This window comes from Heterodontus francisci, chromosome 19, assembly GCF_036365525.1.
Source record: "Heterodontus francisci isolate sHetFra1 chromosome 19, sHetFra1.hap1, whole genome shotgun sequence".
In the NCBI taxonomy this organism is placed as follows: domain Eukaryota; kingdom Metazoa; phylum Chordata; class Chondrichthyes; order Heterodontiformes; family Heterodontidae; genus Heterodontus; species Heterodontus francisci.
Window position 1 is genome coordinate 17,105,219 of NC_090389.1, and position 23,786 is coordinate 17,129,004.

General features: G+C 45.4%; 1 protein-coding gene across 2 annotated transcripts in view; it reads right to left on the reverse strand.

The window, feature by feature from the left end:
- Nucleotides 1-23,786, reverse strand: part of rad54l2 (RAD54 like 2) — a 149,091-nt gene that overhangs the window by 90,601 nt on the left and 34,704 nt on the right. For both annotated transcript variants that reach the window (XM_068051409.1, XM_068051407.1), the window contains exon 2: nt 4,604-4,775. In XM_068051409.1, coding sequence (XP_067907510.1) covers nt 4,604-4,721 — 118 coding nt within the window. In that variant the 5' untranslated portion in view covers nt 4,722-4,775. The remainder of the gene's footprint in view (nt 1-4,603; nt 4,776-23,786) is intronic.

Here is a 23,786-nt window from a genome sequence, read left to right on the forward strand (position 1 = left end):
CCACCATCCCTACCGACGCCCTCCAGCAGTCACTCTCCTCTGCCCGCCTTTCCAATACAATCTCCTCCTCATCACTTCCTCCTCCGCCCGACACTCTCAAGCCCTCCATTCAGGACGCGGTTGGATGTTATTTGTCCTTTACAGTAACAAATTTTTAGTACTAGCAGACTCGCAAAACATTTGCAGTGAAATCAGTACCTTTATTGCAACAGCACTCCTTTAATTCCCCATCCCATTTTATTCTTCCTATGTCATGATAGGGAAGAATGGGATGGGAATGACATCCCTGTCCCACCCCTCCCCTTCTTCCTATGCCAACCCTATCCCCAATTCCAATCCCGCATGCTATGCTGGCATCCTCCCCACCACTCCCTCCTGTGCTGTTTCCGGCCCCAGTACCGCTTCCCAAGCTGCTCCCCCCCCCCCCCCCGCCCCACACCCCTCCCATGCTGTCCCCGCCCCACCATCCCCTCCCATACTGCTCCGCCTCCCCACCGTCCTTCCCATGCCAACCCCCGACCCATCTTTCCCATGGCGTCCTCCACTTCATGCCCTCCTTTCATGCCATCCCCAGCTCCCTTCCTCAATCCCTGCAGCCAGGTTAACTTTGTTGGTTGGACTCCCCTTACCTCCTGCTCTACATTTCCTCCACCAACTATCCTCACCACCCCCTCCTCACCACTGTCATCAACTGTTGGCAGCCACATAAGTGTCATGCACTCCAGTCATCTGTGCACGCCCCATGCCTCATGTGCCAGGCTCCACTCACCAGATCAATCCACTGACAAATCTGAACAATGCTGACAGACAAAAACTGCATAATACAGGATTTCTAGTTATTCTTTCGAAGACTTCAACAGAATCAAAATTTCTGACCTTGGATAAAGCTACATAAAGCTGTGTATGTGTAAAAACATTGGGCTTAAAATGGCACCGAAAAGTAAATGCGCCCCACATGGACAACATTCACATATCCTAAAGTTTAACTGAATGCAATAAACGGAATTGGGTTTTAAAAAATTGCAGTTAGCAACCACTTTACTGAAACAACATTCTTCACATCTGGCAGCTTAACGCATTACTCTGAAGTAATTCTACAGCTTTTGAACTCAGCTGGTCAGTCAGTGCCATCTTTATAAGATTCTTGGCTGCATGATAGAATATGCAATAAGAAAAGGCCATTAACCTCCTGCAGTTTGCACCGTTACTGACTCTGCCTAAAGACAAAAAAGATTTGCATCTATTCATCATTCACTTGTGTCTTTTAAATGTCCAAAAGCGCCGCACATAGAATTAATTATCTTTCAGAACTACACCAGATAATGTAGCAAATGTTTTGTGCACAGCAAGGTTCCACAAACTACAGTGAGGAGTTTTAAAAATTGAAATAACTTGCATGGCAGAGATGAGAAGAGCCACACCTGGTTGTAAACAGAGGGCCTTACACCTTACTCCAGGTGTCTTGTATCAGATGGATCAAAAAAATTGTTATACTCTGTACACTCAGTACCCAAATGTTACAATAAAGTTTTAAATTATCCAATTAACCAACTGTCATACCACAGGTGCAGAACAACACAGCCCACCATATAAACCCACCAACTCCTTCAACTGACCAAAACAGTCCAGACAAAAAATGAATATTATTGATTCCTTTAAGCATGACACATATTAAACAATTCTGAGCAGATTTTACTGTTAGAGCTGCTCGTTATTGGCTGGGCTTGCTTGTGCTGGCCTGGAGTAGCTATTGAGATTGGTTGAGCTGACCACAATGATAGCTCCCCTCTCCATACAACAATGCAGATGCGTCCATGCTGAAGTCAGTGTGTTAATCAGTGTTACAAACCATTTTAGCTGATAACCAGTAAGCAGCAAACAAGGAAGTAAGCACACACAACTATCAAAAAACACTTGCACACTCTGCTTTCTATCTCACCATTTTACCAACAAAAGGTTAAAGTATCCATGCAAACTCTGTCTGAATAAGAGTAGAGATCACATGACTAACAGTGGTATCAATGAACCATTTTTTTAAATTTACTATTCAAAAATGTAATCAGCAATATCTGGATTCCCAATTAGCCACATGTGGCTCATGGCTAACGGATTGCATAACACTGGTCTGCATGGCATATTATAAATATAAAGATGCATTTCAATACCAAAGAGACATAAGGGGACGGCAGCATCTGAAACGTTGTTTCCCTGAAAAATTACACTGACGTACTAAACCCTTAGCATGCTAAATAATTCAAAGATTTCCAACCAACAAACAGCAGAAAATCCAAGCTAGCCTCCCAAATTCCAGTCTCCTGACTCATGAAGCTGATCTACCTTTTAGGCACTGAGAATCAAGAACATTTTATTTTACTATGTAGCACTACAAATATTCAAACAATCTAAAACTAAATTTTGGGTAAACTGTCCCTTCCTGTTTCTATAACGCAGTGATCTAAAATGAGTGGTGATTAAATAGCAGTTCTCATTTACCTTAGCCATCAGTTTGAGCTCATGTCTTACAGACTGCAAGTGTCCTCTAGCACAGTGAAATTAACATGCCCCACCCAAAAATAAACTTTATCTAAACATAATGTACAAAAACAACTTTACAAAATTCACTAAAATATAAAAGTCATTGTTGATTTGATTAAAAAGGAATCACTACGGTATGGTCAAGGCACATAGTAAGGAAAATAGGTCTACCATAAGTTCATTGCTCTTGAATGTGTCACACATGTAAAACGTGTCTTTCAAACTTTTTGAAATAAAATTCCTTGAGCAACAACAATTTGCCTTTAATTTCAGCTAAGATATGCCTGTTTATAGCATTTCCCTACTGTTTGTGGCTGAGATTAAGTTGCGATTTGCTCCAGTGTAATGCTCATCATTATAAAACAAGTAACCCATGAGTATCTCATCCAGTCTACAGAATAAACCACTCCCAAGGTGCAAACCAAGTTTGGAAGTTTAGAATCTAGAATTGTATTGCTGGATACTTCGCAGTTCAGGTGAATGAAATAGAAAAATTCTGCAGGACTAGCCTAGAGATAGCACCAAAACCTACAAAACCTATCACAGCAGTTCCAGGACACTTGAACAATATTCCATAATGACAGGCCATGACTGTCCAACAAGCTAAGCAACAAGAACATGGGCTCAAAACATATCCCTTGATCTTTTAATTCGCATGCCTTACCCCTTCTCTATATGTCTTATTACTCTTACTTCCCAAAGTAGGTATCTACGTCTCTTTTTAAAACACCTTAATCTCAAGGGCAATTAGGGATGGGCAATAAATGCTGGCCTGGCCAGTGACGCCCACATCCCATGAATGAATTAAAAAAAATAACTTCTGCATCTACAGCCCAGTGTAGCAATGCATTCCACATTCTTAAACTCTTTTGCATGAAAAATATTTTACTGGATTTGTTCTGTTTACCTTAGATCAAATTGTAAGATTATGTACTAGCAAGAGGAATTGCTCCCCATTTACCCTGCCAATTCCCTTGATCATTTTGAACACCAAATTGGCTCATTTCCTAACCTGCTCACCTCCAGGGAATGTAACTCAAGTTCATCGAGTGTCTCATCATAGCTCAGTCCCTTCATCACAAGCATCATCCCAGTGAATCATTGCAGACGTTCTCAGAGGCCATTATGCCCTTCCCAAGAGTACCATCGCTGAAAAATCTTGCGTTCTCCAGTGTGGCAGTTCCCGAATGCTCAATGTCAAGCTGCCGTTGTAGCACCACCAAACAGCTGGAGTTGAATAAGCTCTTATATGTTGAAAAAGTTTATCAGCCAAGCAAAAACCCCACCAAATGTCTAGGTATCATACTGCATTGTTCTTCTACTGCTGTCACTGAGCTCAACATGGTAAGTCAAGATTAAGATGGATCAATAAGTTTTAACAGTGTAAGGGACCTCCAAAAACAGCAACATGTTTAGAAAGCTGGCTACTGAGGCAGAGCCTACACATTACTCTCTGGGAGTAAAAGAACTTTAACTTATATAGCAGTTTCACTGTAACTGAGGAGCATGGTTACACTCTGCCTCCATACTATGAAACTGTCTTTCAAGCTATAGAGATAACAAAAGACAAACAAAAGCAAGCAATAGAAAGGAAACAAACAGTCTTCCATTTATGTAGCATCTCAAGTGCTTCACATACAATAAACAATTAAGCGACTCTTGTGCATACATTTGGTGCACAGCGAGATCTCAGCAATAACACAGATATCAAACTGAGCTCCATCAGTGGCATTAGTCAAGGGAGAATGCTGTCCAAAATACCTCGAGAACTCCCTGCTTTTCCATGGAACCTTTAACTGGAACAGACAGGCAGTGCCTTACTTTAACACCTCACCTGAAGTACAGTATGTTTAATAATACAGCATCCCGAGACCTGTACTGGACCATTAGCTTAGTATCAAACTCCTGACATGGTTCTCAAACCCACAAGCATCTCAGTGAGTTCTACCAACTGAGTCAGACTGGCACAGTAAGAACTTTGCATGCCAGTGCCACTATTAAATCTCATCAACAATCCTGACTATTTACATTGAGCTACGAAACCACCAAAGGGCCACTGGCTACTCACCATTTTCCTCCAGGTCATCTTCGTCATCACCATCGTTGTCCTCCATCTCCTCCTCTTCCTCTTCCACATCCTCCGACTCCACATCTGGATCACTCCCTGAGATAGACTCGTCCTCCATGGCCCAGAGCAGCAGACACTGTGCATTACAAACTCATTGTCCCCCTCTGTGGACCTGTGACAATGGCAGCACAAAGCAGAAGATATTAGCATTCATCAGATCAGATCCAGCAATTACAACAAATTCCAATAGTTTATGAAGATCAAATGAGATGTCTCATAGAGCAAAGACTGTTAATGTGTGGGATGGAAATACAGAGGTTGATAAAATCTATACCTCTTTTTCTTTTTCAGATTATACCTGAGAAAATGTAGTGTCTCTGCCAATTGCATGATTTTACTGTTGTTACATAACATTGCCTTCAGTGACAAAACCATAATAGAATGTGGGGTAACTGTAACTAAGCATCCAGCTCCAAACAGCCACAGCCTTTAAACTTCCAGTAAACTTTGGGTTTAGGCCTTGGGGGCATAAATGCCAGCTCCATCTTTTCTTCAAGTTGTAGACAAGAGACCAGGGGTCGGCAACGTGTCCCTACATGAACACCAATGTCTGTGGTAAACATTCTGAGTGTCCGTGACTAGCAATTTCAGGAATGAGAAATTTCCCAATGACTTCTTTCCAGACAAGTCCAACTTGAAAAAAATTCACACGCATCAGTTTCAGTTTCACAGCTGACAGATGTTAAGAGTCGGAACTGAAACTGATGCGTGCAAAACTGAGGTCAATGTGAATCAGGGGGAAAACACTCCGCTGGCTGGAGTCATACCTAGCGCAAAGTAAGATGGTTGTGGTTATTGGAGGTCAATCATCTGAGCTCCAGGACATCACTGCAGGAGTACCTCAGGGTAGTGTCCTAGGCCCAACCATCTTCAGCTGCTTCATCAATGACCTTCCTTCAATCATAAGGTCAGAAGTCGGGATATTCGCTGATGATTGCACAATGTTCAGCACCATTCGCGGCTCCTCAGATACAGAAGCAGTCCGTGTAGAAATGCAGCAAGACCTGGACAATATCCAGGCTTGGGCTGATAAGTGGCAAGTAACATTCGCGCCACACAAGTGCCAGGCAATGACCATCTCCCCTTGACATTCAAGGGCATTACCATCGCTGAATCCCCCACTATCAACATCCTAGGGGCTACCATTGACCGAAAACTGAACTGGAGTAGCCATATAAATACCATGGCTACAAGAGCAGGTCAGAAGCTAGGAATCCTGAGGCGAGTAACTCACCTCCTGACTCCCCAATGCCTGTCCACAATCTACAAGGCACAAGTCAGGAGTGTGATGGAATACTCTCCACTTGCCTGGATGGGTGCAGCTCCAACAACACTCAAGAAGCTCGACACCATCCAGGACAAACAGCCTGCTTGATTGATTGGCACCCCATCTACAAACATTCACCCCCTCCACCACCGACGCACAGTTGCAGCAGTGTGTACCATCTACAAGATGCACTGCAGCAATGCACCAAGACTCCTTAGACAGCAGCTTCCAAACCCGCGACCTCTACCAACTAGAAGGACAAGGGCAGCAAATACATGGGAACACCACCACCTGCAAGTTCCCCTCCAAGTCACACACCATCCTGACTTGGAACTATATCGCCGTTCCTTCACTGTCGCTGGGTCAAAATCCTGGAACTACCTTCCTAACAGCACTGTGGGTGTACCTACCCCACATGGACTGCAGCAGGTCAAGAAGGCAGCTCACCACCACCTTCTCAAGGGTGGGATGGGCAATAAATGCTGGCCTGGCCAGCGACGCCCACATCCCGTGAATGAATAAAAAAAAATTTTTTTTTTTTTTTAAAGAACAGCGGCTTCCGACCTCAGGACAAGTTCGAGTTTTTCCGGTGGGTTCGGATTTTATTTTTAAAAAGCCTGCCGAAAACCTTAAACTGGTCCTGAGCTTGGAAGCCGCTATTCCCGCTCCCAGCACCTGTCAGCTGTGGCACTGACGGCTGTGAATTTGTAAAAATTGCAAATGACAATCACAAAGCCGCTCTCTGGAGAGTTCCTGCTTGTTGCAACTGTTAGTGAGAGGGAGGGAGTGGGCGAAGCGAGGGGGGGAGGGGGCGAAGCGAGGGGGCGAAGCGAGAGGGGGAGGCGGCGAAGCGAGAGGGGGAGGGGGCGAAGCGAGAGGGGGAGGGGCAAAGCGAGAGAGGGAGGGGGCGAAGAGAGAGAGGGAGGGGGCGAAGAGAGAGAGGGAGGGGGCGAAGAGAGAGAGGGAGGGGGCGAAGAGAGAGAGGGAGGGGGCGAAGAGAGAGAGGGAGGGGGCGAAGAGAGAGAGGGAGGGGGCGAAGAGAGAGAGGGAGGGGGCGAAGAGAGAGAGGGAGGGGGCGAAGAGAGAGAGGGAGGGGGCGAAGAGAGAGAGGGAGGGGGCGAAGAGAGAGAGGGAGGGGGCGAAGAGAGAGAGGGAGGGGGCGAAGAGAGAGAGGGAGGGGGCGAAGAGAGAGAGGGAGGGGGCGAAGAGAGAGAGGGAGGGGGCGAAGAGAGAGAGGGAGGGGGCGAAGAGAGAGAGGGAGGGGGCGAAGAGAGAGAGGGAGGGGGCGAAGAGAGAGAGGGAGGGGGCGAAGAGAGAGAGGGAGGGGGCGAAGAGAGAGAGGGAGGGGGCGAAGAGAGAGAGGGAGGGGGCGAAGAGAGAGAGGGAGGGGGCGAAGAGAGAGAGGGAGGGGGCGAAGAGAGAGAGGGAGGGGGCGAAGAGAGAGAGGGAGGGGGCGAAGAGAGAGAGGGAGGGGGCGAAGAGAGAGAGGGAGGGGGCGAAGAGAGAGAGGGAGGGGGCGAAGAGAGAGAGGGAGGGGGCGAAGAGAGAGAGGGAGGGGGCGAAGAGAGAGAGGGAGGGGGCGAAGAGAGAGAGGGAGGGGGCGAAGAGAGAGAGGGAGGGGGCGAAGAGAGAGAGGGAGGGGGCGAAGAGAGAGAGGGAGGGGGCGAAGAGAGAGAGGGAGGGGGCGAAGAGAGAGAGGGAGGGGGCGAAGAGAGAGAGGGAGGGGGCGAAGAGAGAGAGGGAGGGGGCGAAGAGAGAGAGGGAGGGGGCGAAGAGAGAGAGGGAGGGGGCGAAGAGAGAGAGGGAGGGGGCGAAGAGAGAGAGGGAGGGGGCGAAGAGAGAGAGGGAGGGGGCGAAGAGAGAGAGGGGGGGCGAAGAGAGAGAGGGAGGGGGCGAAGAGAGGGAGGGAGGGGGCGAAGAGAGGGAGGGAGGGGGCGAAGAGAGGGAGGGAGGGGGCGAAGAGAGAGAGGGAGGTGCACTCCCAAAGTTGAAGCGACCCTGGCATTCCTTTATTTAACTAACCCTTTGCTACTGCTAAAAAAAAGAAACCTTACCAATACTAAAACACCTCAGAACTATTAATAAAACCTTACTGCGGCTAAATCCTACTACTAATCAATATAGTTCACTAGTTAAAATTAACCTTACTTAAAAAAATAATACTCACCAGTTACTCACTTGGTCATTATTAATACTTAATTTTTTTCTCGTTTTAGTCTGTCCATTGTTCAGACGCAGTCCCTCAGTTGCAATACTCACCAGCCAATCACCTTCCCGCTTCCCTGTGATGTCACACCTCTTATTTCTCTTTCCAACTGTGGGTTCCAACCGGTTACACGCCACAGCTCGCCCCACTGGTCCTGCTGATTCCCGTTGCCCCGACTGAGCCAAGGCATCTAAAGTCTTTAATTTCCACCAGTTTTCTATACAAACGCAATCCCACTCAATCAAAAGCAAACACTTATCTACTTCCATTTCAGACCTCAGACTGACCACTCACTTATTGACTTGCATAAATTGGATATCTCATTCTAAGCAACTCCAACCAGATGAACAAAACTGTTGGGAAACTGTAGAGAGATATTTAATGTCTATTCAAACTACAAGTTTAAAACTGGTGCAAAGCAGTTTTAACTCTGTGCCAATGCTAAACTTATGGAGTAAGTTCAGTGTCAAGGCCCAACCTGATTCTGAAGAAAAGCAGACTGAGATTCCCTTCCCCGAGCAGTTTCAAGTTGATCCCTGACTCAGGCGGCATTTAACTGCAGTATGAATACAAATCTAAATCATTTTGCACAAACGTTACAGCTGCAGTGTGAATGCACCATTAAATTGCATTATAATTGACCTGGGAATACCTGAGAGCAGAGAATCAAGATAATACTCCTTTTACTAACAAGTGTAGTAACCCCACTCAGTAGCACTTCACAAAACAGTGTTGGGAGGGTTTTACTCTGCACCTAATTTATGCTATAATCAAACTGTACAGTGCAGTGCATGCTGTCTTGGAAGATGTGGATGAGACGGAGGAGCTTCGGCGGATAGCCAATTTTTCCCAAAATCTTCTAGAGCCTTGCTCTGCTGACGGATTCAAATGCCTTAGTGAGATCTACAGAAGAAAGGTAAAGGAGTATACTGTTACCGACACTTCTCCTGAAGCTGACGCATGGAGAAGATATCCACAGTTGATCTGCCAGCATGGAAATTGCACTGTGGTTCCACTTGGTCTGCAAGTAAGTGGAGTCTTTTAAGTTGACCCCAGCAAAGGCCTTCTCCATGTTGCTAAGGAGTGAGACGCCCCAGTAGTTGTTGCAGTCTCCTCTGTCGCCTTTGCTTTTGTATAGCAAAATGATTTTGGCATTATGCATCTCCTATGGAACAGAGCCTACTTTCCAGCAGAAATGAGAAATTAATGGAACTGAAGGTTGTTAAGTCCCCAGGACCTGATATTTTACATCCCAGAGTGTTGAAAGATGTAGCTATGGAGATAGTGGATGCATTGGTAATCATCTTCCAAAATTCTATAGATTCTGGAGCAGTTCCTGCAGATTGGAAGGTCTCAAATGTCACCCCACTATTTAAGAAGGGAAGGAGAGAGAAAGCAAGAATTACAACTTGTTAGCCTTACATCAGTCATTGGGAAAATGCTAGAATCTATTCTAAAGGATGTGATAAATGGACACTGGGATGATAATGATCTGATTGGGCATAGTCAACATGGATTTATGAATGGGAAATCATGCTTGACGAACCTGTAGTTTTTTTGAGGATGTTACTAACAGAATTGATAAAGGGGAGTCGGTGGACGTGGTATACTTTAATTTTCAGAAGGCTTTTGATAAAGTCCCCCACAGGAGGTTGGTTTGCAAAATTAAAGCACATGGGATAGGAGGTAATATACTGGCATAGATTAAGGATTGGTTAACAGGCAGAAAGTAGACAGTAGGAATAAATGAGTCATTCTCGCGTTGGCAGGCTGTGAATAGTGGGACTGCAGGGATCAGTATTTGGGCCCCAGCTGTTTACAACATACATCAATGATTTGGACTTGGGGACCAAATGTAGTATTTCCAAGTTTGTAGATGACACAAAACTAGGTGGGAATGTGTGTTGTTAGGAAGATGCAAAACAGTTTCAAGGGGATTTGGAAAGACAGTGAGTGGGGAAGAACGTGGCAGATGGAATATAATGTGGGAAAATGAGAGGTTATCCACTTTGGTAGGAGGAACAGATGTGCAGAGTATTTCTTAAATGGTAACAGATTAGAAAGTGTAGATATACAAAGGGACCTGGGTGTCCTTGTCAATAAGTCACTGAAAGCTAACTTGAAGGTGCAGCAAGCAATTAGGAAGGCTAATGGTATGTTAGCCTTTATTGCAAACGGATTTGAGTACAGGAGTAGTGAAGTCTTGTTTCAACAGTATATAACCTTGGTTAATTTGCACTTGGAGTACTGTGTGCAGTTTTAGTCCCCTTACCTTAGGAAGGATATTATTGCCATAGAGGGAGTTCAACGAAAGTTCACCAGGACTTGTTCCCGGGTTGGTGGAACTGTCCTATGGAGAGAGACTGGGGAAACTGGGCCTGTATTCTCTAGAGTTTTGAAGAATGAGAGGTGATATCATTGAAACCTACTAAACACTTAAAGGAATAGACAGTGTAGATGCAGGTAAGATGTTTCCCCTGGTTAGGGAGTCTAGAACCAGGGAACAATTTCAAAATAAGGAGGAAGCCGTTCAGGACAGAGATGAGGAGATATTTCTTTACTCAGAGGGTTGTGAATCTTTGGAATTCTCTACCCCAGAGGGTTGTGGAAGCTCAGTCACTGAGCATGTTTAAAGCAGAGATTGACAGATTTATAAATACAAATGACATAAGGGGATATGAGGATAGTGTGGGGAAAAGGCATTGAAATGGATGATCAGCCATGATCATATTGAATGGCAGGATAGGCTCGATGGGCTGAATGGCCTACTCCTGCTCCTATGTTCCTATGCTCCTAGAAGGAAAAGATCATAAAGGTGTAGCAATAGATGGGATTTTCCATACTTGAGCAGTTCGGCTGGGATTCAGTCCTTGCCGGGTGCCCTTTTGTTCGCCAGGCAGTTTATGGCCTTCTCAAGCTCCAGTGATGAGGGTTCTTCATTTAATTCATCCATGAAAAAAGTTGTGGGAGAGCGTAAAGCTCAGACTGGGTGATGTCCAATTCAAGAGTGCTCAGCCCAGCGGGACATCTGTTTACTTCTGTCGATGAGCACTTCACCATCTGCCGACTTCAGGGGAGCAACACTGGCGATGTCAGGACCAAGCGCCCTCTTGATCCCTTCGTACATAGCTCGTAAATATGCTTTATCGCATGCAATTTGGACTTCTTGACATAAGCTGATCCAATGTTTGTTTGCGCAGTATCTCCCTCTCCTTTGTACGGCTGTCTTGGCTACTTTCAGGTCATGCAGTGTCTTACCTGCTGGGCTTACGTTGTGCATCATGTAGGTTTTTTTTGCATCAATGACAAATATCATCTCAGCTGAGTAGGTCTCAAACCAGCCCTTGTTGCAGGTTCCATCTTTACCAAATGATGCTTCTGCCGCTTCATAGATGATTGAGCTTAGTGACTTCCAAGCTTCATCGATGCAAGCATCTGCGCATCCCACTAAGGCTTTGGTGGGTAGCAAGCATTCTAGCAACAGTGCAAAGTGTTGGTATTTGTCTTCATTGCTTATGCAAGGGATATTGGTGCATGGCGGGGCGTCATGTTTGGAGCTGTGGAGTGGGGCGTCAAAGCTCTGCTTCAAGAATGCTTGCAAGCATGACATGAGGGCCCTAAATGGCGACCATCACACATGGGAGTCATTAGCTGACGAAAGAGGGAAATGGCGACACATCCTGTGGACTGGTATGCATCATCACAACGACCAGTTGCTACAGCAGCTTGGCAACAGATGCCAACGTCAAAGACAAAAACTCACAGTGTCACTTGCCAACATCACGTGCGGCACTTGCGACAGAATCTGCCTCTCAAGGACTGGCTTTCACAGCCATCCAAGAGAAGATACACCACCTAAATGGATTGTTTGCTGCGTGTCCACCATCTTTCATAGATGGAAGGATGCCAACCAATCAATTTGTGCTATAATTGATCAGGGAGTTGTTGATAGAGCAGTGCAAATCTGCATTTAATCTGTTACACACCTGCTTGCTTTTGACAGTGGATGCCAAAAATGTAAGTGTTGAACTCACCGGCAATATCATTCAGTAGTACACAACCACTAAAACTGGAATGCCAAGCTGCTTTTTAATCGGATGTGGGCATCGCTGACAGGGCTAGCATTTGTTGCCCATTGCTAATTTCTCTTGACAACGGAATGGCTTGCTAGGCCACTTCAGGGGGCAGTCAAGTCATCTACATTGCTATGGGTCTGGAGACGCATGTAGACCAGACCAGGTAAGGATGGTAGATTTCCTTCCCTAAAGGACATTAGTGAACCAGTTGGGTTTTTTACGACAATCGATGATAGTTTCATGGCACCAGTACTGAAACTAGCTTTCAATTCCAGCTTTTTAATTAATTAATTGAATTAAAATTCCACCAGCTGCCATGGTTCGATTTGAACCAGTGTCCCCAGGGCATTAGCGTGGGCCTCTGAATTACAAGTTCAGTGACATTAGCACTATGCCACTGTCTCCCTTGAAGCCTCAGTAGAAAAACATCACTGGAGTTTACATCTCAACAGAACTCTGACTGCCAGGACAATCGGAGAAAACAGTGCTGAATCAATTAAAATTTCCAAGCCTGAGCTCGACAGATTTTCATTGAGTAAGATTATCATGGGATATGGACCAAATATGGGCAAATGGGCTTGAGGTGATCAGCTGTGATGCATCAGAATGATAGCACAAGTTTGAGGAGCTGAATGGCTTACTCCTGTTCCTATGGACCTAATGGAAATAAACTATCACTACAAGTTCAAATCATACGGTTCAACTGCAGAGTTCTTGTTGAAAACCATGTAACATGACAACTGCCACCAGCAAGCAAAGCATCTCACTGAAATCAGAATAAAACTAGCTGCGCAAACTCCAAACATAGGAACAGGGGTAGATTCAGCTCTTCGAGCCTGCTTCACCATTCAGTTAATCATGGTTGTTCTGTACCCCAACTCCATTTACCTGTCTTTGCTTCATATCCCTTGATACCCTTGTACAACAAAAATCTACTGATCTCCGCCCTAAAAGCTCCAAGTGTCCTCCAGCACCCACAGCCTTTGGGGGGCCTGTGTAAATTATCATTTCAAGCTGCACCTGAGAGAGGCTGCTTTATAAATAACCTCTAAAATAAGTGACAGCAATTACAGTTCTTCAATTACAAGATTTGTTTTGATTAGAATGCAGAAGGTTAAGAGCTGTTATAGAGGTGTTCAAAATTATGAGAGGTTTTGATGTGAATAAGGAAGAGCCATTTTTCACCGGTCCATGGCTCAGTAACTAGAAGGCATAAATTTAAGATCGCTTAAGAAAAAGGAAAGCTTAGGAAATTGTGTGCAGAGGGTTGTTCAGAAATGGATTGTGCCATCAGAAACAGTGGTGGAAGCAAAATCCATAGCAGGTTTTAGAAGGGGCAGGGATAAATGTTTGAAAAAGTGGTAATAGGGTTTGGGGAAAGGGCAGTGGAATGGGACTAAGTGAATAGTTCTGAGAACTGGTACAAGCACAATGAGCCAAAATCACCTGTTGCACATTGTAAAACTGTATGAATGCAAGAGGTTAAAACTTTTATTGAATAATCAACCAATTACTTCCTACACAAGAAAAGAACTGCATTTCAAAAGTATTTAAATGATTATGAAGCATTTTAGGTTGTTCTGAGGATGTAATAGGGTGTTATAGAGTCACAGAGTCATACAGTACAGAAACAGGCCCTTCGGCCCAACCCGCCTGCACCGACCATCAAGCACCCGTCCTAACTAATCCCATTTCCCCACACTTGGCCCGTAGCCTTGCATGTTATGGCTTTTCAAGTGCTCATCTAAATATTTCTTGAATGTCGTGAGTGTTCCTGCCTCTACCATCCCTTCAGGCAGTGTGTTCCAGATTTCAACTACCCTCTGGGTGAAAGAATTCCTCCTGTCCCTTAACTTAAATCTACGACCCCTAGTTATTGACATTTCCGCTAAGGGAAAAAGTTTCTTCCTATCTATCCTATCAATGCCCCTCATAATTTTGTATACCTCAATCAGGTTCCCCCTCAGCCTTCTCCGCTCCAAGGAAAACAACCCCAGCCTATCTAGTCTGTCTTCATAACTGAAATGCTCCAGCCCAGGCAACATTCTGGTGAATCTCCTCTGCCCTTCTCCAGTGCAATCACATCCTTCCTATAGTGCGGCGACCAGAACTGTACACAGTACTCCAACTGTGGCCTAACCAGCATTTTATACAGCTCCATCATAACCTCCCTGCTCTTATATTCTATGCCTCAGCTAATAAAGGCAAGTATCCCATATGCCTTCCTAACCACCTTATCTACCTGTGCTGCTGCCTTCAGTGATCTATGGACAAGTACACCAAGGTCCCTCTGACCCTCTGTACTCCCTGGGGTCCTACCATCCACCATATATTCCCTTGCCTTGTTAGACCTCCCAAAGTGCATCACCTCACATTTCTCAGGATTAAACTCCATTTGCCACTGCTCCACCCATCTATATCGTCCTGCAGTCTAAGGCTTTCCTCCTCACTATTTACAACACCACCAATTTTCATGTCGTCTGCGAACTTACTGATCATGCCTCCTATATTCATGTGTAAATCATTAATGTACACTACAAACAGCAAGGGTCCCAGCACGGGTCCCTGCGGTACATCACTGGTCACAGGCTTCCAATCGCAGAAACAATCCTCGACCATCACCCTCTGCCTCCTCCACAATGCCAATTTTGAATCCAATTTACCAAATTACCCTGGATCCCATGGGCCTTTACTTTCTTAACCAATCTCCCATGTGGGACCTTATCAAAAGCCTTACTGAAGTCCACGTAGACTACATCAACTGATTTACCCTCATCTACACCTCTAGTCACCTCCTTGAAAAATTTAATCAAATTTGTTAGACACGATCTCCCCCTGACAAAGCTATGCTGACTATCTCTAATTAATCCCTGCCTCTCCAAGTGGAGATTAATCCTGTCCCTCAGAATTTCCCTACCACTGATGTTAGACTCACTGGCCTGTAATTACCTGGTTTATCCCTGCTACCCTTCTTAAATAATGGTACCACATTCGCTGTCCTCCAATCCTCTGGTACCCTCTCCTGTGGCCAGAGAGGATCTGAAAATTTGTGTCAGAGCCTCCGCTATCTCCTCCCTTGCCTGACATAGCAGCCTGGGATACATCTCATCTGGGCCTGGGGATTTATACACCTTCAAGCCCACTAATACAGTTACTACTTCCTCCTTTGCAATGCTAATTTGACCAAGTATATCGCAATCCCTTTCCCTGATCACTACACCTACATCGTCCCTCTCCATAGTGAGCACAGATGAAAAGTAATCGTTCAAAACCTCACCTATGTCATCAGGCTCCACGCACAGATTGCCTCTTTAGTCCCTAATGGGCCCCACTTTTTCCCTGGTTATTCTCTTGCCCCTAACATACTTATAAAATGCCTTGGGATTTTCCTCTATCTTGTCTGACAGTGATTTTTCATGCCCCCTCTTCGCTCTCCTAATTACTTTTTTTAAGTACTCCCCTACAGTTTCTATACTCCTCTAGGGCCTCCGCAGTTTTCAGCACTCTGAATCTGCCATAAGCCTCCTTTTTTTTCCCTTATCCAATCCTCTATATCCCTTGACATCCAGGGTTCCCTTGACCTGTTGGTCCTACTCTCCACCTTTACAGAAACATGCTGCACCTGAACCCTCACAATTTGCCTTCTAAATGACTCCCAATGGTCTGATGTAGACTTTCCTATAAAAAGCTGCTCCCGGTTCACTTTGGCCAGATCCTGTTTTATCATATTGAAATTGGCCTTCCCTCAATTCAGTACTCTTATTTCCAGACCCTCTATGTCCTTGTCCATAACAATCTTAGAGTTATTGTCACTATCCCCGAAATGCTCTCCCACTGCCACTTCTACCACTTGTCCGGCTTCGTTCCCTAGGATTAAGTCCAGTACCGCTCCTCCTCTTGTAGGACTCTCTACGTGCTGGCTCAAAAAACTCTCCTGAATGCACTTGAAGAATTCCGCCCCACTTTAAGCTTTTTGCACCAATACTAGCCCCTCTAATATAGGGAAAGTTGAAATCCCCTATTACCCTATTATTATTGCACCTCTCTGAGATTTACCTACATATCTGCTCCTCTACCACTGCCTGACTATTGGGAGGCCTGTAGTACACTCCCAGCCAAGTAATAGCCCCCTTTTTGTTTTTAAGTTCTACCCATATGGCCTCATTAGAGGAACCTTCTAAGATATCATCATCCCTCCTTACTGCAGTAATTGTCTCTTTAATCAACAGTGCAATGCCACCTCCACTTTTACCCCCTCCCCTATCACGTCTGAAGATTCTATACCCTGGGATATTAAGCTGCCAGTCCTGCCCTTCCCTCAACCATTCCCTTGAATGGTTCTATTCTTTCTTCCCCACCCCTGGTTTTCTGACAGCAATTTGTGTAAAAAAGCAAATTGGAATGAATACAATCAGGGGGGCAGCGAGATAGGGGTGTGTTATATAATGCTAAGAATAGATTCCAGGGACATCATTGATAATCAAAGTGAAGTTTGAACAGTTTATCAGCATCATATCAATCCAGTGATGTTACTGGCTTGAAATGCAATCCAACAGGTGTTCATGTTTGTTCACCGTGAGGTGGAGCAGGCGCTATTTTCCAACATTGGTCAGCTGTGCCTGGACAAAATTCTTCACTTGTTTCCTTTCCTACTCCACCCCTTCATGACAGTCTCTCTCTCCCTTCTTCCCACCTCAGAGTTCTCTTACACTCTCCTACCCTCCCTGTCAAGAAGATGTTCCTCCTCACACCACCACCGCCAACCACACACCACTCGCTGCAGTGCATTTGTCTCTTTTCTTGCCTCACTTCCTACAGCGGCAGGAAACAGGGTGGAGGTGAACGACCATTTTTCGGACTGGAGGAAGGTATATCAGTTCCTCAGGGGTCAGTACTAGGACCACTGCTTTTCTTGATCTATATTAATGACCTGGAATTGGGTGTGGAGGGCACAATTTCAAAATTTGCAGATGACACAAAACGTGGAAAAACTGTGAACTGTGAGGAGGATGGTGATAGATTTCAAGGAGACAGACAGGCTGGTAGAATGGGCAGACACGTGGCAGTTGGAATTTAGAATTTTAAAGGCAGTGCCGGAACAGAGGGACCTGGGGGTATATCTACAGAAATCATTGAAGATGGCAGGGCAGGTTGAGAAAGTGGTTCAAAGACATATGGGATTCTGGGCTTTATAAAACAAAAGCAAGTTATGGTGAACTTTTGTAAAACACTGGTTCAGCCTTAACTGGATTCTGAGGACCACATGTTAGGAAAGATGTGAAGGCTTTAAAGAGGGTGCAGAAAAGATTTATGAGAATGGTTTCAGGATTAGGGGACTTCAGTTACGTGGCTACATTGGAGAAGCTGGACTTGTTCTACTTAGAGAACGGAGAAGACGGAGAGGCGATTTAATAGAGGTGTTCAAAATCATTAGGGGTCTAGACAGACTAGATGGAGAGAAACTGCTCCCATGGGCAAAAGCATCAAGAACCAGAGGACACTAATTTAAGGTGACTGGCAAAAGCAACATCATGAGGAAAAACATTTTACACAGCAAGTGGTTTGGATCTAGCATGCACTGCCTCCCAACACAGGAGACATGACGACTCTTGACAGTACAGTCTAATTGATTTCTTTCACTTTCCCGTATTTTCCTCCCTTGTCACTCCATGCTCCCACTGAGAGCACAGGGTGAGAAAGAGAGGGGAGTGCGTGATCCATTCTGAGGCCCCTAACAGCCTAGTGCTAGTCCTGAGATAGTGTGCAAGAGCAGACTTGGGTGAGTTGTACTCTGATTTTCTCTTTCTTCATTGAAGGTTGCTGGACCATGCATTATATAATGGAGAGATGCTCGGTTTGCAACAGTACAAGTTTTCCTGACCCTCTGTGTTGACAGCAATCTTCAAGAACCATTTCATGAACTGTCTGTCCCTAGTACAGTATCTGGCAGTACTTTTTAAGCATGTTACTTATTCTGAGAAATACTTTTCAAATAATATGACTATAGAGTGTACACTCAGTTTCCATTTATTGTACAAAGAAATGGCATATTTTTTCCTAAGGGTTGAAGTCCCTCTTATTTTCTATGCAGTCCCCTTTGGAGGTTCGCGGCTGTACATCTCCTGCAGTCAAGAGCAGGGTGAGCTGCCTTCTTCCAGGCTCTGCCAATGCCAGTAGCAAGCTGCCCTCCTGGACGTACTTAAGAACACAGCAATGATAACGTTGCTAGTTTTCTTCATCTCTTGTGAAGAGGTCACAGCAATGCAGGTGTAAACAAGAACTCATCGGAATGGGGATTTTAGCTTACATACTACCTCTCCTCGTGTTGATGCGTGGGGGGCCCTTCTGCTTGGAATGATGCAACTTCTTTGGTCTGAGTCTAACCTTGCTGCACACCAGGGAGTGGTGGAAGCTGTGTGTGATTTGAACACTGTTTAAGGCGGCTCGCATTGTGACAATGAGGTCTAGCTGGTGCCAACGACGGATCTTGGGTGCCTCCATGAAACCTGGTGACAGGGTTTAGTGTGAAAGAACGAGTTGGTGATACAGAGGTTATGATAGCTACACAACTCAAGCAGTCTCTGCCCGTCCTCATTCATCCTTCCAACGTCATAGCGTCCAAGGCAGGAGGGCCATGAGTCATGGTCGGCCCCAACCCTGGCATTAAAGTCCCCCAGCAGGAATAGGTGTTCGGTGTTGGGGATGCTGCTAATGATGTTATGGAGTTCCTCGTAGAACTGATCTTTAGCTTCAGGTGGGGAGCAGAGTGTTGGAGCATAGATGCTGAGTAGGTGTACTGGACCAGAGGTGGTGAGCAGTCAGATGGACAGTATGCGTTCCGAGCCATTTGAGGGCGGCTCTATCATGCTGAGCAAGGAGTTTCTGATGGCGAAGCCCACTCCATGCTGTCTTGGTTCTTCAGGATCCCTGCCCTGTTAGAAGAAGGTGTAGTCTTGCTCCATGGGCCACGCGCGCATCAACACGAGCAGAATTTCTCACCCACAGCTGTAACAAAAATTTCTAAATTCACTTGTAACAGCCCTTCAAAACACTCCCGCAGGGGATGCTGAGACCAAGTGGGCCCACATCAGAGACGCCATCTATGAGTCAGCTTTGACCACCTACGGCAAAAGAGCGAAGAGAAATGCAGACTGGTTTCAATCTCATAGTGAAGAGCTGGAACCTGTCATAGCCGCTAAGCGCATTGCACTGTTGAACTACAAGAAAGCCCCCAGCGAGTTAACATCTGTAGCACTTAAAGCAGCCAGAAGCACTGCACAAAAAACAGCCAGGCGCTGCGCAAACGACTACTGGCAACACCTATGCAGTCATATTCAACTGGCCTCAGACACCGGAAACAGCAGAGGAATGTATGATGGCATTGAGAGCGCTCTTGGGCCAACCATCAAGAAGATCGCCCCCCTCAAATCTAAATCAGGGGACATAATCACTGACCAACGCAAACAAATGGACCACTGGGTTGAGAACTACCTAGAACTGTACTCCAGGGAGAATGTTGTCAATGAGACTGCCCTCAATTCAGCCCAGCCTCTACCAGTCATGGATGAGCTGGACATACAGCCAACAAAATCGGAACTCAGTGATGCCATTGATTCTCTAGCCAGCAGAAAAGCCCCTGGGAAGGACAGCATTACCCCTGAAATAATCAAGAGTGCCAAGCCTGCTATACTCTCAGCACTACATGAACTGCTATGCCTGTGCTGGGACGAGGGAGCAGTACCTCAGGACATGCGCAATGCCAATATCATCACCCTCTATAAAAACAAAGGTGACCGCGGTGACTGCAACAACTACCGTGGAATCTCCCTGCTCAGCATAGTGGGGAAAGTCTTTGCTCAAGTCGCTCTAAACAGGCTCCAGAAGCTGGCCGAGCGCGTCTACCCTGAGGCACAGTGTGGCTTTCGTGCAGAGAGATCGACCGTTGACATGCTGTTCTCCCTTCGTCAGATACAGGAGAAATGCCGCGAACAACAGATGCCCCTCTACATTGCTTTCATTGATCTCACCAAAGCCTTTGACCTCGTCAGCAGACGTGGTCTCTTCAGACTACTAGAAAAGATTGGATGCTCACCAAAGCTACTAAGTATCACCTCATTCCATGACAATATGAAAGGCACAATTCAACATGGTGGCTCATCAGACCCCTTTCCTATCCTGAGTGGCGTGAAACAGGGCTGTGTTCTCGCACTCACACTTTTTGGGATTTTCTTCTCCCTGCTGCTTTCACATGCGTTCAAGTCTTCTGAAGAAGGAATTTTCCTCCACACAAGATCAGGGGGCAGGTTGTTCAACCTTGCCCGTCTAAGAGCGAAGTCCAAAGTACGGAAAGTCCTCATCAGGGAACTCCTCTTTGCTGATGATGCTGCTTTAACATCTCACACTGAAGAGTGCCTGCAGAGTCTCATCAACAGGTTTGCGGCTGCCTGCAATGAATTTGGCCTAACCATCAGCCTCAAGAAAACAAATATCATGGGGCAGGACGTCAGAAATGCTCCATCCATCAATATTGGCGACCACGCTCTGGAAGTGGTTCAAGAGTTCACCTACCTAGGCTCAACTATCACCAGTAACCTGTCTCTAGATGCAGAAATCAACAAGCGCACGGGAAAGGCTTCCACTGCTATGTCCAGACTGGCCAAGAGAGTGTGGGAAAATGGCACACTGACACGGAACACAAAAGTCTGAGTGTATCAAGCCTGTGTCCTCAGTACCTTACTCTATGGCAGCGAGGCCTGGACAACATATGTCAGCCAAGAGCGACGTCTCAATTCATTCCATCTTCGCTGCCTCCGGAGAATACTTGGCATCAGGTGGCAGGACCGTATCTCCAACACAGAAGTCCTCGAGGTGGCCAACATCCCCAGCTTATACACACTATTGAGTCAGCAGCGCTTGAGATGGCTTGGCCATGTGAGCCGCATGGAAGATGGCAGGATCCCCAAAGACACATTGTACAGCAAGCTCGCCAATGGTATCAGACCCACCGGCCGTCCATGTCTCCGCTTTAAAGACGTCTGCAAACGCGACATGAAGTCCTGTGACATTGATCACAAGTCGTGGGAGTCAGTTGCCAGCGTTCGCCAGAGCTGGCGGGCAGCCATACAGGCGGGGCCAAAGTGTGGCGAGTCGAAGAGACTTAGCAGTTGGCAGGAAAAAAGACAAAAGCGCAAGCGGAGAGCCAACTGTGTAACAGCCCCAACAAACAAATTTTTCTGCAGCACCTGTGGAACAGCCTGTCACTCTGGAATTGGCCTTTATAGCCACTCCAGGCGCTGCTCCACACATCACTGACCACCTCCAGGCGCTTACCCATTGTCTCTCGAGATAAAGAGGCCAATCAAGAAATAAAAACTACCTCTCCATGGGGCCAAACATTAGTGCTCCATTATGCTCCACCACCACACTCTTTAACCAAAGAGCAGCTATTTAGTTGAGCCCTCGTATTGTACTGGTTTCTATATCCTGCAGGTTTGATGTTTAGATGGCAGTGCTTGCCTGATTTCACAGGTCTGGAAAACTTGTACTGCTGCAAACCAAGCATCTCTCCATTATATAATGCATGCTCCAGCAACCTTGGCTCAACAAGGATAGAGTGCCAGATGGTGACATCATCGCCACAGGAAAAAAAATGGTTATAATAGATACAGAGAATGCTGAAAATACTCAGCAGCTCAGGCAGCATCTGTGGAGAGAGAAACAAGAGTTAACTTGACCTTTTGTCAGAACTAGAAAAAGCTGGAGATGTAACAGGTTTTAAGCAAGTACTGAGGCAGGGAAAGGGTGTGTGTTGGGGTGGGGGAAGAACAAAAGGAAAGACCTGTGATGGAGTGGAAGACAGGAGATAGTAACTGACAAAGGGTTGATGGTGCAAGGTATTGCCATCTCTAACTTTTACCCGTTCTGACAAAAGGTCATTAACCTATAATGTTATTAAATATTATTTCTAACATTTTCTGTTTTTATTTCAGATTTCCAGCAGCCGCAGTATTTTGCTTTTATATTGACGCATTAAGTTCCCTTAATAGCACAACGGTACAACAAACACTCTGGGTTTTATGGTGCATGTCTGTAAGAGGTCACAACTGACTGCTTAGTTGCTCCATTAGTATATGTTATATGCTAGTCTGCCAGCAAATTGGGCAAGGGAAAAAGTAGCGGCAGTGGGAGTTCTAACACGGCTACAGATAAACAAAGGACACACAGGGACAGGCCGAGGTAGCACAACAAGCGAGACAGAAAAACACAAGCCGCCCCTCCCGAGTCCACAAACTCAGTCAATATTAAATGGATCAGATAGTAAGCATTTTAGAATCCATGCACTACCATGCAAACAAAAAAATCTAAGTTTAATTCTGAGACAAAGAAGGGAAACAATTATCGTTATGTAACCACCAGTTCCTAGGATTGGTCCCCACTCAGCAGGTGGTAATACAATCAACCAATGAAAGCTGGTTTTGGCAAGAGTCACGATGCTGCCATTAATACAGAGCTGTTGCAGATCTAGCATAGCACTGTTATGGGGGTATTGAGGGATGCCAAGGGCTTTACTCAGCATTTAAGGTGCAATATAATTAAGCTACATGTTTGCAGGTCTATGTATATGTGTGTATGTAAATCAAACCAATTGCAACTGAGTGTGAGGCAATACTTATCTATAAACACAGTGCATCCTTGATCATTTTAAAAGCAGTCTGTATTCATTATCTGGAGTAAACAGCTGATTCAAATCAGTTCAGTCTGAGCATTTTGGAATATAACTGATAGTGACTTGAAATGTAAAACCCTGGCTTGCTCCAAAATGATAGTAATACAGCCACTTCTGCATTACATAGAATTACGGCAAATTCACAGCACAGGTCAGGCCATTCAGCCCAAACAGTTTATACCTGTGTTTATGCTCCACGAGACTCCTCCCACCTTACTTTTTAAACACAGTCTTAGGAAGCCAATTAAGGAGGGTTTTAGAACATCTCTTTTAGCAAGGGTACCATAACTCATTCCCTGCTTCACTGAGTGCAAATCCTTTTTTTTTGCTGTTTATATTTCGGCACTGAGCTGTTGAGATTGAGGACTTGGTGCAGGACTCTTTGGTACAACAATTCAACTAGTCCCATTCCCCTGCTTCCCACACCCCACCCCCCCCCCCCCCACCACAGTCCTGCCATTTTTTTCTCTTCAATTATTTATTCAGTTCCCTTTTGAAAGTTATTATTGAATATGCTTCCTCCACCCTTTCAGGCAGTGAATTTGAGATAACTTGGAAAAATAAATTCTCATCTCTCATCTGGTTCTTTTGGCCAATTACCTTAAATACAACAACAAAAACTTGCATTTATATAGCACCTTGGACACTGGTATGGTTCTCAATGAATACTTTGCATCTGTTTTCACAAAAGAGAGGGACGACAGACATTGCAATCAGGGAGGAGTGTAAAATATTAGATGAAATTAACAGAGAGAGGAAGTATTAAAGCATTTAATATCTTTGAAAGTGGATAAATCCCCAGGCCCATGTATGTATCCTAAGCTGTTAAATGAAAGAAGAAATAGCAG